This window comes from Panthera uncia, chromosome D4 (genome assembly GCF_023721935.1).
Source record: "Panthera uncia isolate 11264 chromosome D4, Puncia_PCG_1.0, whole genome shotgun sequence".
NCBI lineage: Eukaryota > Metazoa > Chordata > Mammalia > Carnivora > Felidae > Panthera > Panthera uncia.
The window spans coordinates 81,444,313-81,466,728 of NC_064807.1; the positions used below are offsets into that span (position 1 = coordinate 81,444,313).

The 22,416-nt window shown below is 37.8% G+C and overlaps 1 protein-coding gene across 4 annotated transcripts in view; it reads right to left on the reverse strand.

Annotated features, from left to right (window-relative positions):
* Positions 1-22,416, reverse strand: part of NR6A1 (nuclear receptor subfamily 6 group A member 1) — a 230,694-nt gene that overhangs the window by 174,579 nt on the left and 33,699 nt on the right. For all 4 annotated transcript variants that reach the window (XM_049628660.1, XM_049628655.1, XM_049628676.1 and 1 more), the window contains exon 2: positions 20,543-20,584. In XM_049628660.1, the coding sequence (XP_049484617.1) occupies positions 20,543-20,584 (42 nt within the window). The remainder of the gene's footprint in view (positions 1-20,542; positions 20,585-22,416) is intronic.

The window sequence follows — 22,416 nt, forward strand, 5'->3', positions numbered from 1 at the left end:
GCCAGATCACCCCTCTGTCTATATAACTTACTGACTGGTCAGAGGTGGTGCTCACCTTGAGCCCTTTTATTCTCTCCTGATGGATCTGTGCTTGGGATGGGGAGCACACTCTCAGTTTAGGTCTTTAAATCTACTGTAGATTTTACTTTCTGCTGGGCTTTCTCACACAGCCTTTGCATTGGCCAAAAAAATATATAGATGGCTTGGGCTTGCACTGGTTTCTACTGTGTGTGAAGCCTCCAGTCAACCCAGGATATATGGAGACCCTATCAAACTTCCTGTAGTTGTCTCACTGCCCAGACCTCTCCGTTAAAGCCCTATCCAGGCTGCTGCTGTTCCACTGTCTGCCCCAAACAGGTCTGTAACCTTAGGCTAGAAGAGTTGCTTGGCTCTCCCTATTTCACTTGTTACCAAGATCATCACTTTTTTCTCTTCAATACTATTTTTTTCTACTTAAATCCAAGTTGGTGAACACATAGTATATACAGTAAGATCATCACTTTTAACTGCTAATACTCCAAATCAAGTAAGCCCCCTCCCACAGGGGTAGTAAAGCAGCTGGTTTTCTACTGGTTGAACTACTACAACTAGTTCCACCCTGGTTGAACTACTACACTATCAGGGCTGAAAATAATGGGAGAAATCCTGGGCAAGACCATAAACATGTTTTATACAAAATTCAGTGGTTTTCATGAACAAATGCTTCTCAACTTGTTATAAGCCTGCAATTATTTCTGTTTCTTCCAGCTTTGCAGTTGCTTTTGGGGGACAGGATTTGTTGACCTGCTCACTCAGTCATGCCAGAAATGAATCTCCTCATTAGATGTGTTTTTATAAATCTCATACATGATAAAAGTCTAACTTTGGTAAAGCCAAACAGTCTGAAATCCAATCTGCTTTCCTGGAATTAGACCCAAGTATCATAATACCTAAACTGTTCAAATACACCTCAATCCCAAAATATACTTGAGAAAAAACTTCCCTGGGGGAAGGCAGAGGAATAAAATGACTCTGGAATATTGGAATGATTTTCAATTCCAGAAGACAATAATACAAAAATTTGAGTATCAGATAGTTATTTCCAGTTCCCACCTCCCAAAAGCCCTAACTACTGGAGTCAGTAGTACTCTATAAATGGATATATAATCTGAACAGCCCTAAAGCCAATCATGGCTAGGGCAGGAGTACATAGTCTCCAATCTTGTCGCCATGTAGGTACTCAAACAGCTCCTACACAGAGAAGGACACTGAGTGCTACAGCTGGCCCTGGCCATTGCAACTAAGCCCATCAGCATGCATGGGTGTCTATCATGGGTCCCTTGCTCACAGGCCTGGGCTCACTCTTGGCCTCTCTAGTCATACCATCCTGAGACCCAAAGTCCTGAGTCTTAATACTCATACTCCTAGCCAAAAACTGGGTGGTTTGAAAGTATCTCTTCTATTTGCCAAACTTCAACCATCACGTAATGCCTGGATTCTCACTGCATTTGCCAGCTCCCCATGCCTTCCCACCCCAGGGCTGCCAAATAATTCCTAATCAGTGATGCCCCTGAATTTGCCCTACCTGTAACACTGTCCCTCAAATGCCAGACTTAATGGTGAGTTTCTACAACCTCCATCTAGCCTGCTACCTGACTGACGTTATCATGTCAGACGATTTGTCTACTGTTCATATTCTCCTAATATTGTATTTGTACCTTCTACTAAATAGTCAATATGCTATAACCCTTGACAGGACAAATGGACACCTAACCCTAGCTGGGCTTATCCTCTTTCCTGAGCATTTAAATTTTGAATACCAATGCTTCCCTTAGCCTGTGTTGAGCATGGGTGCTGGAAAGACATGACAAGGCAGGGCAGAGGCGGCCATTTTCCACCATGGATACCGAAGCAAAGAGTATCAGTTTGAAGGAGAAAAGAAGTATGAAACAGAGGCACCACAGAAGCAGAAATAAGATTCTATATGACCAAAGAGAGATGGGAGAGAAATTCTGGTCTTAACCATTTATGAAATCCAAATGAATGTTCTGCCCTTAGGCCTCAAGAGAAACCCTGTACTTTCCAACAATGTCCCCATTTTAAATTAGTTAGAGGGGGAGGGGGAGGGTGTTCTGTTCCTTGCAATTGAACTACTCCAGTTAATACCTCGTTTCTCCTTTGCTACCAGTCTATGTTTCCCAGAAACCCACATCACTCACACTCTAGTTAGACCAGTTACTTCTCCACCATATGGTTCCTTGCGTTCAACCCATGCTTTTCTGGCTATACCCAGATTCTTTACAAATCCCTAAGTTAAGATCCTATTCTCTAAGCGCTGAAGTTCTCTTTGTCTATGATGAACAAGCAATGAGACATAGTGTGATTTTAACCTTTTAGGCTCAGCTTCTCACCTAGGAACCACCACCTACTTCATATGGTTATGATAGGAATTATATATGGTGAGAATAAAGTCCTTGGCACCTCATCGGACACACAGAAAGCTCCACTAAAGGTAGTTGTTTTCAGTATTACATTGATTAAATTTGTGCATTCTGAACATGAGGTAAAAAACTAATATTTAAGAACTGAAGGGCACTAAGTATATCAAGAAGACTAATCAAAAGTAATTCCTTCTGGGTAGTATTCTTTTCACATGAGAGCACTATAATACTAACTTGTGAGCAGCCATACCAACTCCCCAATCTATTTCTCCCAAACATGTATTTCTGAAGCTTTGAAAATGACCCTGTGACCTTTCACCTATATTTGCAGGATCATTTCTACTAATTTACTGATGTTGCTTGAGATTTGTTTGCAGATATTTTTACCCATTTGGAAAACAAAAAACAAAAACACAAAGGTAAGAGGTTGAAAGTAACTGGCCAAAAATCACAGTTATCAAATCTATGTGAAGAGATTGTAATATATTTTTGGTGAGATATAATTAAGGGCCAAAATTATCATTACTATTAGGAAAGGGTTACCAATAAGTTTTTGTCTAGCAAAACCTCTAACAGGAAAAAAAAAAAAAAAAAGATAAAGGGACAGAGACAGAGACTAAATACCACAATTAAGGTTGTTTTGATAAAAATTACATTTAGGGCTTGGTTTTTACTACATCTTAGTTATGTTGACAGATTCCTGGATAACTGAGATGCTAAATAATCCAGACGCCAAACAAATCAACAAAAGTCCCACCACAAAATCATTACAAAAAGGATTTTATTTCCTTCTCAATTACACAAATCTACTCCATTCAGCAAAAGCAAAAACAATTCCTAGGAGAATCATTTGGTTTTAGACTCATAAATAATTGTCAACAGGACTGATCACATAATGAGGAGTAATTCTATCGACAGTATTAGAACTATTATTATAAATCTGTGCATACACAATGGACCACACACACACACAATGGTCAGATTTTGCTTTAAGTCACAGAAGAACACTTTCTATTTCATACGTAGCTCCAAAGGCCCATTGCACTGAGCCTCCTTCTAGCTAGCCTGTGGCTATTTTTTTACCTTCTCCTCTTCCTTCCCAATCTTTTAGCCCCAGGATTCTCAAGGCATTTACTTACAGGATCCTCTTGGTGAATTAATCCAACATTCATCCATCTTATGAGTAAATGATGTTCAATTCATTTCTACTTATGAATAAAGGCTATCGTAATTTGTTAACTGTTAATAAAATTCGGTGTTTATAAACTAAAATTAACAAGAGACTCTTTAGTATTCCACTAAAACACCTGGCTGCTACAAAACAGGTAACAATGTTGCAAAAACCCTATTGCAATTACATACAAAAAATAAATCATGCAGTTCTCAGAAGAACTCCATTATCACTGTTGAAGGAATTAGTGGTAGTTTTCAATTGCTGCTATTCTTGTTTTTTAATCTTCATTCAGCAAGGTCATTTCAAAGTAGTTTGATACATGCTGTATGATAGGTATTACATCAAGAGTATCCTTATTTTAAATTTTCCAGTAATGAGATTGTGATATATATGTCATGTTTCAAACAGGAGTCATACCTCAATTGCCAAAGCCCATTTATCATCCTTACCCCAAATTTATTTGTGCATGATAGTCCATTTCCAATGGAAAACAGGAACAGTCAGATTAAGTAGGTAATGGGGCTCTGCCTAAGTTGGCTGAAGTCAAAAAAAGGTGGCATCACTGCTATAATCAAGCAAGCTGTTCTAGGCTGCCAGGTCACACTACGTCCAGCCTAGTAGTCTTCCTAAACTTTCTCTCTAAACTACCTCAAGGAGCATTAGAAACTCACCCCACCCGTTGTCTTTTAATTTTCCAAGCCCCATATATTCTGCCCATGGCTTCTTGGAATCTCACATCCCCTTAATGGACTTTTTTCCTTCATCATTATCTTAATTCTTTGTCCAGGAAAATCTCTGTTCTCTCAATTTCCATTTTTACACGAAAAACCCACACCTTAGACTAGAACACTCAAAAAAACCTTTTTTTGTTTTGCTTTTTTATGCCCAAGGAGAGGAGTCTTAGACCCAACAGACGGCATGGAGCCAATAATGCCTCTTTCTGCAATCTCCTGGAAGTAGATTTTCAGCTCTCAGATCTAAGTGCACATCCTTCTTGTCCTTACTCCCTAAACTCATATCCCTTTGCATTAATGACTAGCTCTATCACCTTACTCCTCCAATCCCCCAATATTCAAAGTGAAGCAACTGGACAGCTACTGAATAAGCCAAGATTTTGAAGTCTAAAAGGAAAGGAAGGGAGGCAGCAAAATGGATTCCAACATTTTAATTAGAATTTTCTTACATGTTTTCAGAATGAGATAAAGGTTCATTCTTTCTCTCAGATTTTGAGGGGTAGCAGTATTTTCAGAAAATTTTGGTTTTCTATTCTGTTTAATTATGAGTTTTACAAGCATTGTTTTCTTCTATTTTTCAGTCTGATTCCTGTTCTTGGCTCTTCAGTTAGGGCTTATTGCCACCTTGTGGACTAACTGGGCATAAATGCCAACGCACTATCACAGGTTCTCACTTCGGTGCTTCCAGAAGAGACCACTAGATGGTGACTTAAAGTTTGAAGAGACTTCTAAATCAATCTAGAAAACCAGTTAGTTGGTTTATGACTACACAAAAAATAGATTCATACAGATAAAATAAAAAGGAATGTGTCCAAAATTATGAGTTAGATAAAAATAAAAATCTTTTGGAGGTAGTATGGTCTAAGGTCAGGCTTTGACTCTTAGCAAACTAGAAATACAAGGGAACTTTCTCATGCTGATAAAGGACAACTACAAAAAAACTGTATAGCTTCCTGATTTCAAAACTTACTATAAAGCTACTGTAATCAAAACAGTGTGATACGGACATAAAAATAGACATACAAATGGAATAGAATACAGAGCCCTGAAATACATTCTCCCATATATGGTCAATGATTTTCAACAAGGTTGTCAAGACCATTCAGTGGGGAAAGGGACAATCCTTGAAAAGATAGTGATGGCAAAATTGAATATCCACATGCGAAAGAATGAACGTGGATTACACCGTATGTTCAAAAATCACCTCCAGACAAATCAAAGACCTAAAAGTATAAAACTGTCAGAGGAAAACGCAGGAAAAAGCTGAATGATTTTGGATTTGGCAATGATTTCTTGGATATGACACCAAAGGCACAGGCAACAAAAAAGGTAAGCTGCACTACATCAAAATTAAAACCTTATGTATATAAAAGAACACCAAGTAAAAAGGCAATCCATGGCATGGGAGAATTTTTTTGCAAATCATATATCTGATAAAGGTTAATCTCCAGAATAAAGAATCTTATGACTCAAAACAACAAAAACTTGTTTAAAAACGAAAGACTTGGGGCGCCTGGGTGGCGCAGTTGGCTAAGCATCCGACTTCAGCCAGGTCACGATCTCGCGGTCCGTGAGTTCGAGCCCCGCGTCAGGCTCTGGGCTGATGGCTCAGAGCCTGGAGCCTGTTTCCGATTCTGTGTCTCCCTCTCTCTCTGCCCCTCCCCCGTTCATGCTCTTTCTCTCTCAGCCAAAAAAAAAAAAAAAAAAATTTTAAAAAAAAAAAAAAAAAAACGAAAGACTTAAATAGGCATTTTTCCAAAGATATATAAAAAGCCAATAAGCATATGAAAAGATGTTCAATATCACTACTCATTAGGGAAATGCAAATCAAAATCACAATGGGGTAGGGGCGCCTGGGTGGCTTGGTCGGTTAAGCGACCGACTTCGGCTCAGGTCATGATCTCACAGTCCGTGAGTTCCAGCCCCATGTCAGGCCCTGTGCTGACAGCTCAGAGCCTGGAGCCTGTTTCAGATTCTGTGTCTCCCTCTCTCTCTGCCCCTCCCCTGTTCATGCTCTGTCTCTGTCTCAAAAATAAATAAACGTTAAAAAAAAAAAAATCACAATGGGGTATCACACCCATTTGGATGGCTATTATCAAAAACACAGGAAATAACAAGTGTTAGTGAGGATGCAGACAAATTAGAACTCTTGTGCACTGCTAGTGGGAATGTAAAATGATGCAGCCACTGTAAAAAATAGTATGGCTGTTCTTCAAAAAATTAAAAATAGAATTATCGTATGATCCAGCAATTCCAGTGTTGGGTATATACCCAAAAGAATTGAAAATAAGGACTTGAGGAGATTATCTGCACATTTATATTTAGAGCAGCATTATTCACAAAGCCGAAAGGTGTAAGCAATCCAAGTGTCCATCGACAAATGGATAGAGAAAATGTGGTGTTTACGCACAATAGAATATTATTCAGCCTCAAAAAGGAAAGAAACTGATACATGCTACAACGTGGATGAACCTCGAAAACACTATGCTAGGTAAAAGAAGCCACATACAACAGGACAAATACTGCATGATTCTGCTTATATAAGATACCTGGAGTAGTCAAATTCACAGAGAAAGTAGAACAGTGGTTGCCAGAGGCTAGGGGAATAGGGAAATATTAATGGGTACACACTTTCAGTGTTAGAAGATGAAAGAGTTCTGTGGATGGATAGTGGTGATGGCTACACAACAATATGAATGCACTTAATGGCACTAAACTACACATTTTAAAAATGGTTAAGATGGTAAAGGTTATGTATATTTTATCACAACTTTTAAAAATAAAAGGAGAGGGGTGCCTGGGTGGCTCAGTCGGTTAAGCGTCTGACTTCGGCTCAGGTCATGATCTCAGAGTCCATGAGTTTCGAGCCCCACATCGGGCTCTGTGCTGACAGCTCAGAGCCTGGATCCTGCTTCAGATTCTGTGTCTCCCTCTCTCTCCGCCCCTCTCCTGTTCATGCTCTGTCTCCTTCTGTCTCAAAATTAAATAAACATTAAAAATTTTAAAAATAAAATAAAAATAAAAGGAGCGGGGTGTTTGTGTGGCTCAGTTGATTAGGTGTCCTACTCTTGGTTTTGGCTCAGGTCATGATCTCACGGTTTGTGAGTTCAAGCCCCACCTCAGGCTCTCTGCTGTCAGCACAGACACTCTCTGTGCACACAACCTCCATCCCCCCCAACTCCTCTCAAAAATAAACATTTAAAAAAATAATAAAAGGAGGAAAAGAATCTATAGCTAACAACATACTTGAAAGTGAAATGTTGAATTCTTTCTCCCTAAGATCAAAAACAAGACAAGAATGTCATTCTCACCACTTTATCTACTATTAGACTGGAAATCTTTGCCAATGCAATAAGGTAATAAAAATAAACAAAACTCATAAACATCAAAAAGGAATAAGTAAAATTGTCTTTATTCACAGATATACACATAGAAAGTCCCAAGGAATTTTTTAAAGTTACCAGAACTAGGAAACAAACTTAACAATGTTAACATACAAAAATCAACCGCTTTTCTATACTAGCAACAAACAATGGTAAAATAACATTTTAAAATACCACTTACTATAACATTAAAAAAAAAAAAAGAGTACTTATGGTAAGTTTAAAGAAAGATATACTAGATCTCAACACTTTAAATACTTGCTGAGAAAAAAAAGTTCTAAATATGTGAAAAGATATACTAAATTCTAGAAGATTCAATTATAAAATGACAACTCTTAACCAAATTGACAGGATCAATGCAGTCCAGTAAAAAATCTAGGGGCGCCTGGGTGGCTCAGTCGGTTAGGCCTCCGACTTCAGCTCAGGTCATGATCTCGCGGTCCGTGAGTTCGAGCCCCGCATCGGGCTCTGTGCTGACCGCTCAGAGCCTGGAGCCTGTTTCGGATTCTGTGTCTCCCTCTCTCTCTGACCCTCCCCCATTCATGCTCTGTCTCAAAAATAAATAAACGTTTAAAAAAAATTTTTTTTTTTAAATCTCAGGAGGCTTCTTTAAAAAAGAAAAAACTGACGAGGTGATTCTAAAATCTATAGAGAAATGAAAACAAAACACCCTAGAATAGCCAAAATAGTCTAAACAACTCTGAAAGAAAAATGGAGTTGGAGCACTAACACTACCTGATCTCAAGACTGATTATAAAGCTATTGTATTCAAGATACTGCAGTAATGGTGAAAAGATAAATAGATTAATGGAAGAGAATACAATCTATAAATGGACTCACACATACAAAATATCAATTTTTCAGCAAGTACATCAAAAATTCAATGAGGAAAGTCTTTTCAACAAATGGTGCTAAAACAAACTAATATTTCTCATACCATACAAAAAATTTAAGATGAGTTATAGACATAAATGTTAAAACTAAAAACAGAGTTTCTAGTAGAAAACACAAACACCTTTGCAACCTCAGGACAGGCCAAGATTTCTTAGAACACAAGCATTAACCATAAAAGAAAAAATTAATAAATTAGACTTCCTAGAAATGTGAAACTCCTGCTAATCAAAAAAACATATTAATAAAGTAGAACAGAAAGCCACAGATTGGTAGAAAATATTCACACCATGTATTTGATGAAGGACTTGTATCCTAAAAAAAACATAAAACAAAAACAAAACCCACAACTCAATAACAGGACAGAGAACATGGTTTCATTTCAATAGTCAGAAGATTTTGAATAGACACTTATAAAAAGATTTATAGAAAGATGATATACGAATAGCCAAAAAGAGTATGAAAAGGTGATCAACATAATTAGTCATTAGGGAAATGCAAATTAAAAACATCAGTCCCATAAACATGCTCACTATAATGACTAAAACTTAAAAGCTGACAATACCAGGGGCACCTGGGTGGCTTAGTCGGTTAAGCATCTGACTTTGGCTCAGGTCATGACCTCATAGCCCGTGAGTTTGAGCCCCATGTCGGCTTCTGTGCTGATAGCTCAGAGCCTGGAGCCTGCTTCAGATTCTGTGTCTACCTCTCTCTCTGACCCTCCCCCCACCCCATTCTCAAAAATGAACATTAAAGGAAAAAAAAAGGCTGACAATACCAAATACTTGCAAAGATGTGGAACAATTGGAACTCATACACTGTTAGAACTGTAAAATATATAAACAATTTGGAAAACTAGCAATTTCATAAAGCTTAACATACATCTACCATATGGCCCAACAATTCCTAGATATATGAAGAGAAATAAAAACACATATCCACAAAAACCTTGTAAAAGAGTTTTCACAGCTGCTTTGTTTGTAACAGCCAAAAACTAGAAACAGCCCAGGTTATCAACAGGTGTATACATAAACTGTGATATAGTCAATGGAAGGAATACTACTTAGCAATAAAAAGAAATGAACTACTAAAACCTGGAACAACATGGATAAGTCTCAAACATTATGCTGTAAAACACTAGACACAAAAGAGCACTTGTTGCTATGATTCCATATATATGACATTTTAGAAGAGGTAAAACTAATTTATCATGACAGAAATCAGAAATTATTGCTTCTTGAGGTAGAACTGTGGAATCAACTGAGAAAAAAGCATAAAGATATTCTGAAGGGATAACAATGTTCTGTATCTTAACAGAACATAGATTACAAGGGTACACGCTTTGTAAAAAGTGCCTGAACCTTATACTTACTATCTGTGCGTTTAACTGTATGTAAATCATACCACTACTTTAAAAAGATTAAAAGTTTATTGTTTTTGTAATCACACAAGTTCCAGCTCTGCCAGTTACCAGCTGTGTGGCCTTGGCCAAGTGTGAAACTGTCAGTGTCTTCATCTGTAAAATGGAGGGAACAAGAGTTGAGAACAACATTGTAAGAGTTGCAAGAATAAATGAGAGAATGTTTTAAAACCATTAGCATACAGGGGCACCTGGGTGGCTCAGTCGGTTAAGCATCTGACTTCGGCTCAGGTCATGATCTCACAGTTCGTGGGTTCAAGCCCCGTGTCGGGCTCTGTGCTGACAGCATGGAGCCTAGAGCCTGCTTCTGATTCTGTGTGTGTGTCTCTCTCTCTGCCCCACCCCCCCACCCCCTCCCCCGCTCATACTCTGTCTCTGTCTCTCAAAAATAAACATTAAAAAAATTGTTTTAAACCATTAGCATATAGCAAATGCTCACTAGATATTAGCCAAAAGAGTTAGAAACCCTTCATCACATATATCAGCAAACAGGATTGGCTAGAGCAGCTAGATGCTAGACAATTCATATATATATTACCTCACTTATTTTTTAAGGACAACCCCTAAGAAGGATTATTACTGTTTTGTGAATAAATAAACTGAGCTTCACAGGTTTCCAATGGTCACTAGGCAAGGAGTGGCAAAAGCCAAGATGCAAACTCTCATGTTTTTTATCCTGCACCATGCTATCTTCCATTAAAGGTCATTTTCAGCAGTGTAACCCTCCAACAGCCAGGAGAGCACAGTCAAATGAGAAGCTATCAAGGCTCCCTTTATTATTGACAGTGTGTTAGTGCCAAGCCTGATTCTGAAAAGCAGGCCAGTTTTGATAGCTGGACTGTGAATGGAGGGAGAGCTGCAAGTAGAAGCTGGAAAATGCTGCTCTAGGCTCTTACCCTGTTCTCAGGCTTCGAGATGGTTCCTGCTACTTGTGGATACTGATGCCCTTTCCTTAGAGCAATTTCAAGGAGAGATTTCTGAATGTAAAAATCTGTGGTCTAAGTGGGAAGCTGGAACGTGAGTGGCTCAATTTAATTTGGCAGAACAGCCTTGGAAACTCTGTAGCTAAAATGAGAGGAGTTTTTTTTTTTTAATCTATCTTTTTTAATACAAGAGCTTTGTTACAAAAAAAAAAAAAAAAATTAAGGGAGCCTGGGTGGCTCAGTTGGTTAAGCGTCCGACTTATGCTCAGGTCATGATCTCGCAGTCCATCAGTTCGATCCCGTATCAGGCTCTGTGCTGACAGCTCAGAGCCTGGAGCCTGCTTTGGATTCTGTGTCTCCCTCTCTCTCTGTACCTCCCCAACTCACACTCTCTCTTTCTCTCTCAAAAATAAACATTAACAAAAATTTTTTAATTAAAAAAAAAATTAAAACACAGACATAATGAAAGTTGCCCTGTGATCCCATTTGCCCAGATACTACACTATTAACAAACATGTCAGTATATCCTTCTTCTAGACTAAAACCTGCCTTCTCCTTAGCAATTCTATAGTAGTAAGTACTCCATTGCATGGATTATCACAATTTATTAAACTAGTAGTCCTCTATTAAACATCAAGCTGTTTCCATTTTTTTTTTTTTTTTGCTATTATAATGCTGAAAGGAATATCTGTGACTATAATTTTGCTTACCTGTCATTTCTTATAGGATAAAGACTGAGACATGAATTGCTGAATCTGTAATTTTTTAATCTTTAAATTTTAAGCTGCTAAATCTGTAAAAGTAAACTGCACAATTTCAGCTTTAACAGATATTATTAGATTATACTCAAAATAGTTTCCATTTTCTCACTCCTTCATCTGCACTGACAATTATCATTTTTTAATGTAGGAGCTACAAACTCAAATGCCTACAGAAGACTGACAAGGAGACATAAATGGGTGAAGGAGGTCATCTAGGTATATGACAAACCTGACAGTGCATGCTGAGGTCAAAAAGGCAGTCACTATTCTGTTCCAGCCAACAGATGCCATGTAGAAATCTAGACCCAATTTATCAGGAAGGCCAAAAATTCAAAATTATTACGAAAGTCTTACAGGTTTTTATTTAAATATACAGTTAATAAAACAAAATACATCTATAGACCAGACTACCTTTAGCACATGGAATTTTGTATGGAGATGAAAAAGATACAAGATGGTATTGTCACTTTGAATCATTATTAATGCAGCTTGCTTTCCTATGCTTTCCAACAGAGGATGTATTTATTTAGTTTTGGTTCATAGTGACTATGAGCATCCTTCAAAGACAGATGCTTATCTTTTTTTTCAGATTCACATCTACAACAAATATTGGACCAAAAAAAAAAAAAAGTAACTTCAGGTATAGAGGCTAAAGAGTGGTCAGAGTTGATCAAAGTGTGCCCAGAAAAGGTATACGAAGACTCTTGGGACAGAGTTGCTATACTTGTCCCAGCATACTTAGAGCATCATGAAATTTTTAGAGAAAATACCAATTTGTAAAACTATGTATAACTCTGAAGAAGGTGGCTTTAATAATCTAGTGTTCCCTCCACTGATACATTTGCCTAACAGCAAATTTTCTCTGATGAGACATCAAAAAAGGAAGAGAAGAATTCCCATGCATCTCCTTTGTTATCATACCCTGCATTTAAACCACTTTCAGCTTTTTTTTAATGAAATAAAGCACAGGTTTGTACAAATCTCTGTTCTCAAAATGTTACTGCAATACTGCTTCTGTAGAAACAATTTCAGCAAACTATCTAGCTTTAGTTTCTTCTCATTCCTTCTTAGTCATCCATTGCAAATCTCCAGCCCCAGATGTTCCAGCACTCCCTACACCCACCAGAGATAATGGCAGAGATTCATGACTACCCAAGGACCCAACAACAGCCTTTGAATGCAACTATCTTTTCATCAATTGTAAACAAGTCCTAAACTCTTGGCTCCATAGGGAGTCCCTACCAAGTCAGTATAAACTCTGTAATAGGGGCAGAGGTCAAGGGGATGAGCTCAGCCTAAGCTCTGAATCTCATCCCACCCCTACCCTGTTCAAAAGAATCCTTATCAGAAGAGAACTCCCCAGCAAAAGGCCACATTCAGAGACCTGATGTAGCAGTGATCTAGCAGATTCAGCTGAAGCTTTGTAAACAGGCTCCTTGGAACAGTTATGAATGTGAAATATCTAAATCACTAACGAAGTGTTATGAAGGAAAGGGGACATGGGGACATAAAGGGGGAAACAAGGGAGATCTGTGCATTTATCTTCATTTGTTTCAGGAAAGAATCTGTCTGACATATAGTGGACTAATCCTGAACCTGAGCCACAGAAGAAATCTCTTTGGGAACCTATTTTTTGTGTCCAAAATTCTTTGTGTCCAAATTTGTGTCCATTCTAATTGTATGCAAAAGAGCCCAAATGACACCAAAAAAATAGTGTATTCTTCTGTATATATACAAAAAAGCCCATTATATATAAGTCATTATACTGTTTTAAGCTTTCCCATTAGCATTTGAGACTTGCCACACTCAAGAGAGCTAGAGACAGAACAGGAGTTAAAACAACAGCTCTCAAACCTCAGGTATTTCTCCGCTATGTACTTTGGGGTGAGTCTTTTAACTTCTCAGGGCTCAATGTTTTCATCTGTAAGATACGGATAGTGTCTTTTTAAACAAGTTTTACGAGTGCTTGCATGGGAAGCACTTAGTGTGTAATAAGTATTAGTTATTATTAGTGGTAGGAGTAGCCACATATTATCAAGTTTTGTGTCCATCTTCCTGACTAAACCAGAGCCCCTTGGGGACACAAACTGTGTCACAGCTTGGCACACATCAAAGAGAAAAAGGGAAGGGAGGGAAGAACAAAAGACTAGGTATTACCAAGTCAAACTTAAAATTACATAATTTTATATGATATAATCCTTCTCACTCTTACTGAATATATGAAAGTGCATGGCACATAAGGGATACCCAGTAAATGTTAATTTTCCTTCCTTCCTTGATCTCTAACATCCCACCTTAAATTTACTTGGGCTTATATGAACAGTTTTCTGAGATCAAAAATTGTGACATATAGTTTGACAACCAGGAATGAACCCATGAAGACATCATACAGAATATTAGAGTTTTGGACAGGAATCTATGGGTACGCTAGCTGAGCAATACATTCTTCTTTTGTAGACTGAAGGATCCCTGGGATCCCAAAACACCTGACAGATGAATGCAAAACCAGAGCAAGCTAGTGATGTTAGCCTGTTTTATTCTGAAAGTGCTTTTTATCTTGCTTATTCATACCCTTATCACCAATGGATCCCTGTTTGGTGGGCATCCATCAGTATGGCAAGAGAGGGCAAAGATAAACTTTCATGTCTCTTTTTAAATGCCCATTTATCTATATCTAGATCCCTGATGAGCAGGGGGAAAATATGTATATTATACATTTTATATATATTTATAATATATAATATCTAGGTTTATATATTATATATGAATATTATAATATATATGGGTATATACATATATGTATATACCCATATGTGTGTATATATATATACACACATATATATACGTATATATATACATATATGTATATACCCATATGTGTGTATATATATATACACACATATATATACGTATATATATACACATATGTATATATATACGTAAGTCTGTGTCAGCACAAATCCCAAGTATGCAGTGTTTTTAAAATAGTAACGGGGGGCACCAGGGTGACATGGTCGGTTGAGCGTCTGACTTTGGCTCAGGTCACGATCTTACAATTTGTGGGTTTGAGCCCCATCGGACTCTGTGCTGACTGCTGGGCCTGGAGCCTGCTTCAGATTCTGTGTCTCCCTCTCGCTCTACTCCTCCCCTGCTTGTGCTCTCTTTTTCTCTCTCTCAAAAATAAACATTTAAAAAAAATTAAAAATAAAAAAATAGAATAAAATAATAATGGGGAGGGTACCTGGGTGGCTCAGTTGGTTAAGCATCTGACTTCAGCTCAGGTCATAATCTCACGGTTCATGAATTCGAGCCCCATGTTGGGCTCTGTGCTGAAAGCTCAGAGCCTGGAGCCTGCTTCAGATTCTGTGTCTCCCTCTCTCTCTCTCTGCCCCTCCCCCACTCACACTCTGCATGTGTCTCTCTAAAATAAACATACATTTAAAAAAATAATAATAAAATAAAAATAAAATAAGATAGTAATGGGGGCTCCTGGGTGGCTCAACAGGTTGAGTGTCCAGCTTTTGATTTCAGCTCAGGTCATGATCTCACGGTTTGTGAGTATGAGTCCTGCGTCAGGCTCCACACTGATAGTTTCACAGCCTGCTTTGGATTCTCTCTCTCCCTCTCTCTGCCTCTTTCTCGCTCACACGTGCACTCGTGTGCTTTCTTCTCTCTTTCTCTCAAAAATAAAAAAACATTTTAAAAAATAATAAATAAAATAAAATAATAATGGTCAGATTTTTAACTGTACAAATTTTTTCCCCAGAATGAGCATGGTATTGACCAAAGAGTGCATAATTTGGGTATGTGTTTTAGGCGAAAGATTTATACGATTTGAAGAGAAACCAGAATATTGGGTATGTGTTTTAAATAAGCAGAGGTTAACTTCTTTAGTTTCCTAAGAGGTTAAATAAATGGACTGGCAGATGGTCACTTGGGAGGTTACCTACTGCTGGCTGGGGGATGGGGAACAAAACACCCTAACAGTCAACCAGATGGTAAAGAACAGTCTTGGCCAAAGTAGTCAGCAATATGTGAGCTCTGCCTCTCTGAGGGAACTATTTACTTGAAGCAGAAACTTACACCTGCTAACATCTGGAATGATATATCTTTGTGTAATTAAAAAACATTGGCTACTTTAATTGAATAAAGTGCAGTTACAACAACCATTAATATAGAAAGACCAAGAATCTCAACATTATGCTACATAGCCTAGAATAGCACACACTAACAGCGTTTACCATTTGCCAAGCATTGTTCTAAATGTAAATATATCTGTGTGTGTGTTTGTGTGTGTATTACTTCATTTAATCCTCACAACAGCCCTGTAAAGTAGGAATAAATTTTTACTGTCCCCATTTTACAGATGAAAACACTGAGGTCCAGAGATGTTAAATACCTTAGCCAAGATATTACAGACCTAGTAAACACTGAAGCCAAATAGAACCTAAGCAACCTTGAGCCAGAGACCACGCCTTTTTTTAAATTTTTTTTAATGTTTATTTATTTCTGAGACAGAGAGAGACAGAGCATGAGTGGGGGAGGGGTAGAGTGAGACACACACACACACAATCTGAAGCAGGCTCCAGGCTCTGAGCTGTATGCACAGAGCTCAACGCAGGGCTCAAACCCACGAACCATGAGCTCATGACCTAGGCCGAAGTCGGTCACTCAACCAACAGAGCCACCCAGGCACCCCCCCAACCTTTTTTTTTTTTTTAAAGGTGGGCTTCACACTTAATGTGGAGCCCAACACAAGGCTTGAACTTACAACCATGAGATCAAGACCTGACCTGTGACCAAGAGTTAGACACTTAACCGACCAAGCCACCAGGCACCTTTCCCATGCTCTTAATTCAGAAGAATTTTGGTTTATATGTTAAAAGGCTCATTTGAAATGCAGAGAAAAATTTATGCAAAAACATGTTTACCATGGCATTATAGAATGTAGAAAAACCTTCCGGAAACAACCTAAATGTCCAACAACAGGAGAATGGTTAAAAAAAAAAAATCATGGCAGTTATTCCCTTAGAATGAAATATTATTCTTCCATTAAAAATATTTATGGAAAAGGGGCACTTGGGAGGCTCAGTCAGGTAAGCATCCGACTTTGGCTTGGGTCATGATCTCACGGTTTGTGGGTTCGAACTCCACGTTGGGCTCTGTGCTGCTGACTCAGAGCCTGGAGCCTGCTTCAGATTCTGTGTCTCCCTCTCTCTGCCTTCCCCCCCACTCTCGAAAATAAATATTAAAAAAAAATTTTTAATATATTTATGAAAAATGTTTCATGACTTGGACCAATGCTCACAATGTAATGATGGGTGGGCGGGGACAAGATACAAAGTTGTATACATGTTATGATTCCTAATTATGTAAAAAACAAACTCAGACAAGCTAGAAGGACATAATCTCAAATAAGAAACAATGGTTATTTCTGAGTGGTGGGATCAGGGGGTTTATATTTTTCTTTTAGTGTTTTCCACAATGAACATGCATCATCCTACTTATTATCATGCATTACCAGTTTTAAACAAAGGCAATTCTTTTTCTTTTAATCAAGCTGCACCAAGAACCTCAAGCAGTTGGTAAAAATAGCTAAAAAGCTTCTAATCTGTCTAACTTAAAGTAGTTACTTTCCTTGGGATAATATCCTTTGAACTTCAAACAACATGGTCAGCACATACCAAAAAGAATGCCCATTTTCAATTTTGGAAACTGAAGTAAAATATTGAGTATTTTGAACTTTGGTCAATAATTATTTGTAGGCTTATTCTACAAGAAAAGAAATGGATTTAACTATTTAGAGGCCAAAAACACAGGAAGGACTTTGCTGAAATAGATAAGAAGGAACAAAAGTTTGACTGAGGAGGAAGAACAGCTGTTGCTAATCCAACTATTTACCCTTTGACCCTCTATCTGGCCAATAACTGAACAGTGTCAATTGTTTTCCTGTATTATGTGCTGTTTACAATCCCTGAGAAGCATGAAAGGAATTAATAATTTAGCCTAGAAAGCTGACAGCCTTTATTGGGGAGCCCCTTGTCTGTGGGACAGAAATCAGAGCAAGTAGCTGTCCTAAAGTCATAGGTCCCTTTACTGTTCCGTTTTATAGCCTAATTGGCCCCCAAACATAAATCAATTATTTCTCCTGTTTTAAGCAACAATGACTTCTATTCTCTAACTTCCCTTGTATCAAGTCAGTCCTTGTTCTCTTGAGTTTTACAACTACACGGTAAACACGATAGTTGAGGAAAAAACTCGGGGAGCAGGGCAGACTGGGGTTATTTGGAAACAGAAGCACAGAAAGGTTATGCTGTTTTGAACTTTTCTTGACCTTTGACTGCCCTTGTCCCTAGCTTATGCTAATGGGCAGGGTACAGAGATGCTTCTTGTAGAAATGAACTTAGCCTGAACCTGTGCCATAACATTGGACTCCAACAAGCCCAGGAATCATAAGAAGGCAGCCAGAGTGAGTGTGAACAGCTGCCCATATTCTAAGCCTGGCTACCCATCTGCTTTATCACAGAAAAAGTTAAAAAAAAAAAAAAAAAAAGCCATTTGAATTGGACAAAATCAGTTTTTCCTCATCTATTTCCAACACATCCCACCTGTTGTCCCAAACTTGCTGTCTACAGCTACTGTCAACCACAATGGGAAATCAGCAACAATGGCATTTCCTGTTCCAAAAAACAGCTAGTATGAGCAGTCTTTCCCTATCAGGAATTTGAAGGGTAGAGGAGACATTGGGGCCTCTCAATTCTGAAGAGGCATCACAGAGAAATCCCTATTGTCCTCAATCTAATGTGCAAAAGTCATGAGGCATTAACATAGGAGATGTTATTCCTTCCCAGTCAGAAGGCATGGAGTTTGCAATTTCAATATTCATAACCAACGTAAGACAACACATACAGTCCATATGGTTTCCTATCACTTGGTAGGACTAGGCATGCTCATTTGAACTCCAAAGGGCTTAGACAGAGATGATAAATTTTTACTTTTGCTATTTGTTATTATACTATTATGTAATATTATGTTATAAAAGAGAGAGGAATAACAGAGAGAGAGAGACAGAGAGAGGAATAAAATACTACTAACTTCACAAAGATAATTTGCGGATTATTGAGAATACGGACCACATAAGAACAATTTTTTTAAAGCGATTTTTTTAGGTAACTCCTATTCTGCACTGATATATAAAATTATGATTCAGTATCTGTTCATTCTCATGGAATGCAGAGGTGTGTAAATCACCCTATCTGGCTAGAGATTCTATGCAGAAATGTTAAATGATTTAGGATTACTTGGCCCAAAAAGAAAATTCAATAATAATCTTAATGAGGACCTTTTCTGGAAGATGGGCATGAGGTATTTTTAACTGCTATTAAGTACAGGAAAGGAGAAGTTTGGGTATTATGTGCTAAATAGAGGTTTAAAAAAATGCTTTTTCAAATAATTCCAGACAAGTAAATACTTTCCAATAGACTGTTAATAGATGAGGACAGGATCTAGACTTATCTGTTTGTATACCCCTGGAGCCTAGAACTGAGCTTGAAGCAGAGAGAGCAGGCAATGTTTAACACAATTCTCAATTATCTAGCACATTTTATGTGCAGTTTTGTCTGAAAGATTTCAGGGCATCTCAATGTCCTTCCTAATGTTCAAAAATCCAAGAAAGGACCATGACTCAAGAATTTATATTTTCCTCCTCCTGAGTGAGGGCTATTCATAAGAGAAGGGCAGAGAGAAAATATTATGTTCACTCATAGATACTGGAATGTCAGGGCAAACAGCCTATACTACCTACAAAGCTGACTAAACTTTACGATTTCTAGAAAGACAATTCTATTTTCCTGGTGTTTGATTAGCATTGCGGGATTTATTTTGTCTTGCAATTACTAAGTATGAGTAAAACAGACATGAATTTTTATACTGTTAAAATGTATGGGAAAAATATAGGAAAAGGTCCACACCCTCAGAGAGCGGATATTAGCTAGGATGGTGAGAAGGTAAACTTTACCACTTACCTCAACAGCAGATTGGTGACAAAAAGCCAGTCTCGTGACCCTAAAAAGTACTCGAACTAGAAAAATAACTCTAGATAATCTCATGAATTCTCAAATCTGAATTATCATTTGACCTTTTGGCATTATAGAAGAATAAGGTCTTTACACCTGGATATTCCCATGTCCTATTTCTAATAGCTATAACCATATCCCAGAGTGGTGTATGCCACATTTTGAAAGCACTGGAAACACAGATGATTATCTATGATTAAGACAGAGTCCTGAAAAACATCATTTAATTAGAACTTGAAATGGTCACCCTCTTAATGTTAACTTTAATGTAGATAAAGGTGCTTTAGAAACTAAACTGTGGTACAAAGGTTATTGATTATAAATACCTAAACCAAGAAAAATCCCTCTTTTAAACGTCCTGCCACCCGTGTCATTTCAGAAGAAAAAAGAATTATGTCAAAGCTAGTCAATACTTTAGAAAAGTGGTTATGGATATATGGTTGCATGTGTGCATAAATGAAAGCACAATTTTTGTTGTTGGTTTCATGGGAGGGTGGAGAACAAGGAAAGGAGATTAATATTAAATAGAAATTTTTAGCAAACCAACTTTCTATTAAATGATTACATTTCTAGCCAATGAATAATATGAGAGGAAAACGAAAGCATAACTAGAAAAGATGCCCTCCTCATAATTATAAATCAAAGTGAAAGAAAATCTGAATCAATAAGGCCACCAATGACACCCTTAAGTTATACATTTAAAAGTACACATACACACATCCATTTCTTACCCACAAACACTGGGAACATTCAGAACTTACTAGTGCCTGGGTCGAGCTCTGGCAATTCATCCTGACAAAAACCTAAAGAGAGAACAATAGGGAAAAAAGATTATGATTCACGAATTACTACTCTAAGAAGACTCAAAAATTCAGACTCAGAAGTCAAATTTGGTTTTGAATCCTACCTCTATTAAATTTAGTTACTGTATATCCATCCCTCCCTGAGGCTCCATTTCATCATCATTATATTAAAAAAATGGAGAGAATAACAGCACTTACCACAAGGTACTGATGAGGAACGAGTAAGCATGCCAACGTTAGTTGGAATAAAAATTCACAGAAAGATTACAATTCATTAAGTATCAGTCATGCTCTACTTAATGTTATCAATTATTTTCCAAAAGAAAGCAAAATATACAAAATATGAGCTTATGACAAATATCAAATGGTAATTTCACTTAAAATTTTCACAAATGATGAAAATTTACCTACACACACAAATAGAAGCAATTTTACATTAATAAGTATGCAGTTCAAGTCAGAATAAAGAACTCTAAAAGCACATTTCAGGCCCAAAATGTCTGAGCTACATTTGTCTGACTGGTGTGTAGCTAACACACTGAAGAGAAAAATCAGGCATAGTGAATAGCAAACACACTTTAGGTGTGCTATACGTAGCCGATGCAAGTTTTTTTCCCTGGAACAACTGCTTACTTTCTCCAGTTTGTTTTCTACTCATCCTTAGTTTAATTGCCTCCTCAGAAAAGAGGTGCTTGGGTGGCTCAGTCAGTTAAGCATCTGACTTCGGCTCAGGTCATGATCTCATAGTTCATGAGTTCAAGCCCTGCCTGCATCAGGCTCTGTGCTGATGGTGAGGAGCCTGCCTAGGATTCTGTCTCCCTCTCTCTCCACTCCTCCCCCACTCGCATGTGCATATAATTATAATATTTATATATAATTATATATAATATAATTATAATTATTAATTTATTATTAATAAATAAAATAAGATTATCTCCTCAGAAAAGCTTCTCTTGCCTCCTGTACCCTTGTCTCACACACGAGGTCAAAGCACCCTATTATAATTATCTATAACACTTTGTGCATTCATCAAGACATTACTTGTATCAAGAAATTACGTGTTCAATGTTTGATTTCACCATGAGACAACGTGTTTGTTCTATAGGAGAAGGGACCTGGCCTGTCTTGTTCACAACTGTAGCTGAATTACTTCACAAGCCTAGCACAAAGCTGTTCAGTAAGTATCAACTATAGTATCTCTATGGTTAATTTAAAAATAATGAAGCAAAACAAACAAACAAAAAACACATTTTTTTTTTTTTTAAAGGGGGTCCCTGGGTGCCTCCATTGGTTCAGCATCTGACTTTGGCTCAGGTCATGATCTCACAGTTCATGGGTTCAAACCCCACGTCAAGCTCTCTGCCAAACAGCTCAAAGCGTGGAGCCTGCTTTGGGTTCTGTGTCTCCCTCTCTCGCTCTGCCCCACCCCACCTCGCGCTCTGTCTCTGTCTCTCTCAAAAATAAACATTAAAATTTTTTTTTTTTTTTTTTTTTTTTTTTTTTTAAATAACAGAGCAATGGGGCACCTGGGTGGCTCAGCAGGTTAAGCATTCGACTCTTGATCTCAGCTTAGGTCATGGTATCATGGTTCATGAGATCAAGCCCTGCAACGTTGGGCTCGTGCTCACAGGTCGAAGTCTGCTTGGGATTCTCTCTCTCCTGTTCTCTCTTTCCCTCCCCCTACTTGTGCACGCACGAATATTCGCTCTCTCTCTTAAAAAACAAATAAACATTCAAAGAGGAATAAATTAAAAAATACCTGCCTCCTCCACGACATAATGAGCTCTTCAAGGTTAGGAACCATGCTATAACCATCTGTAGAGCTGCTTCTA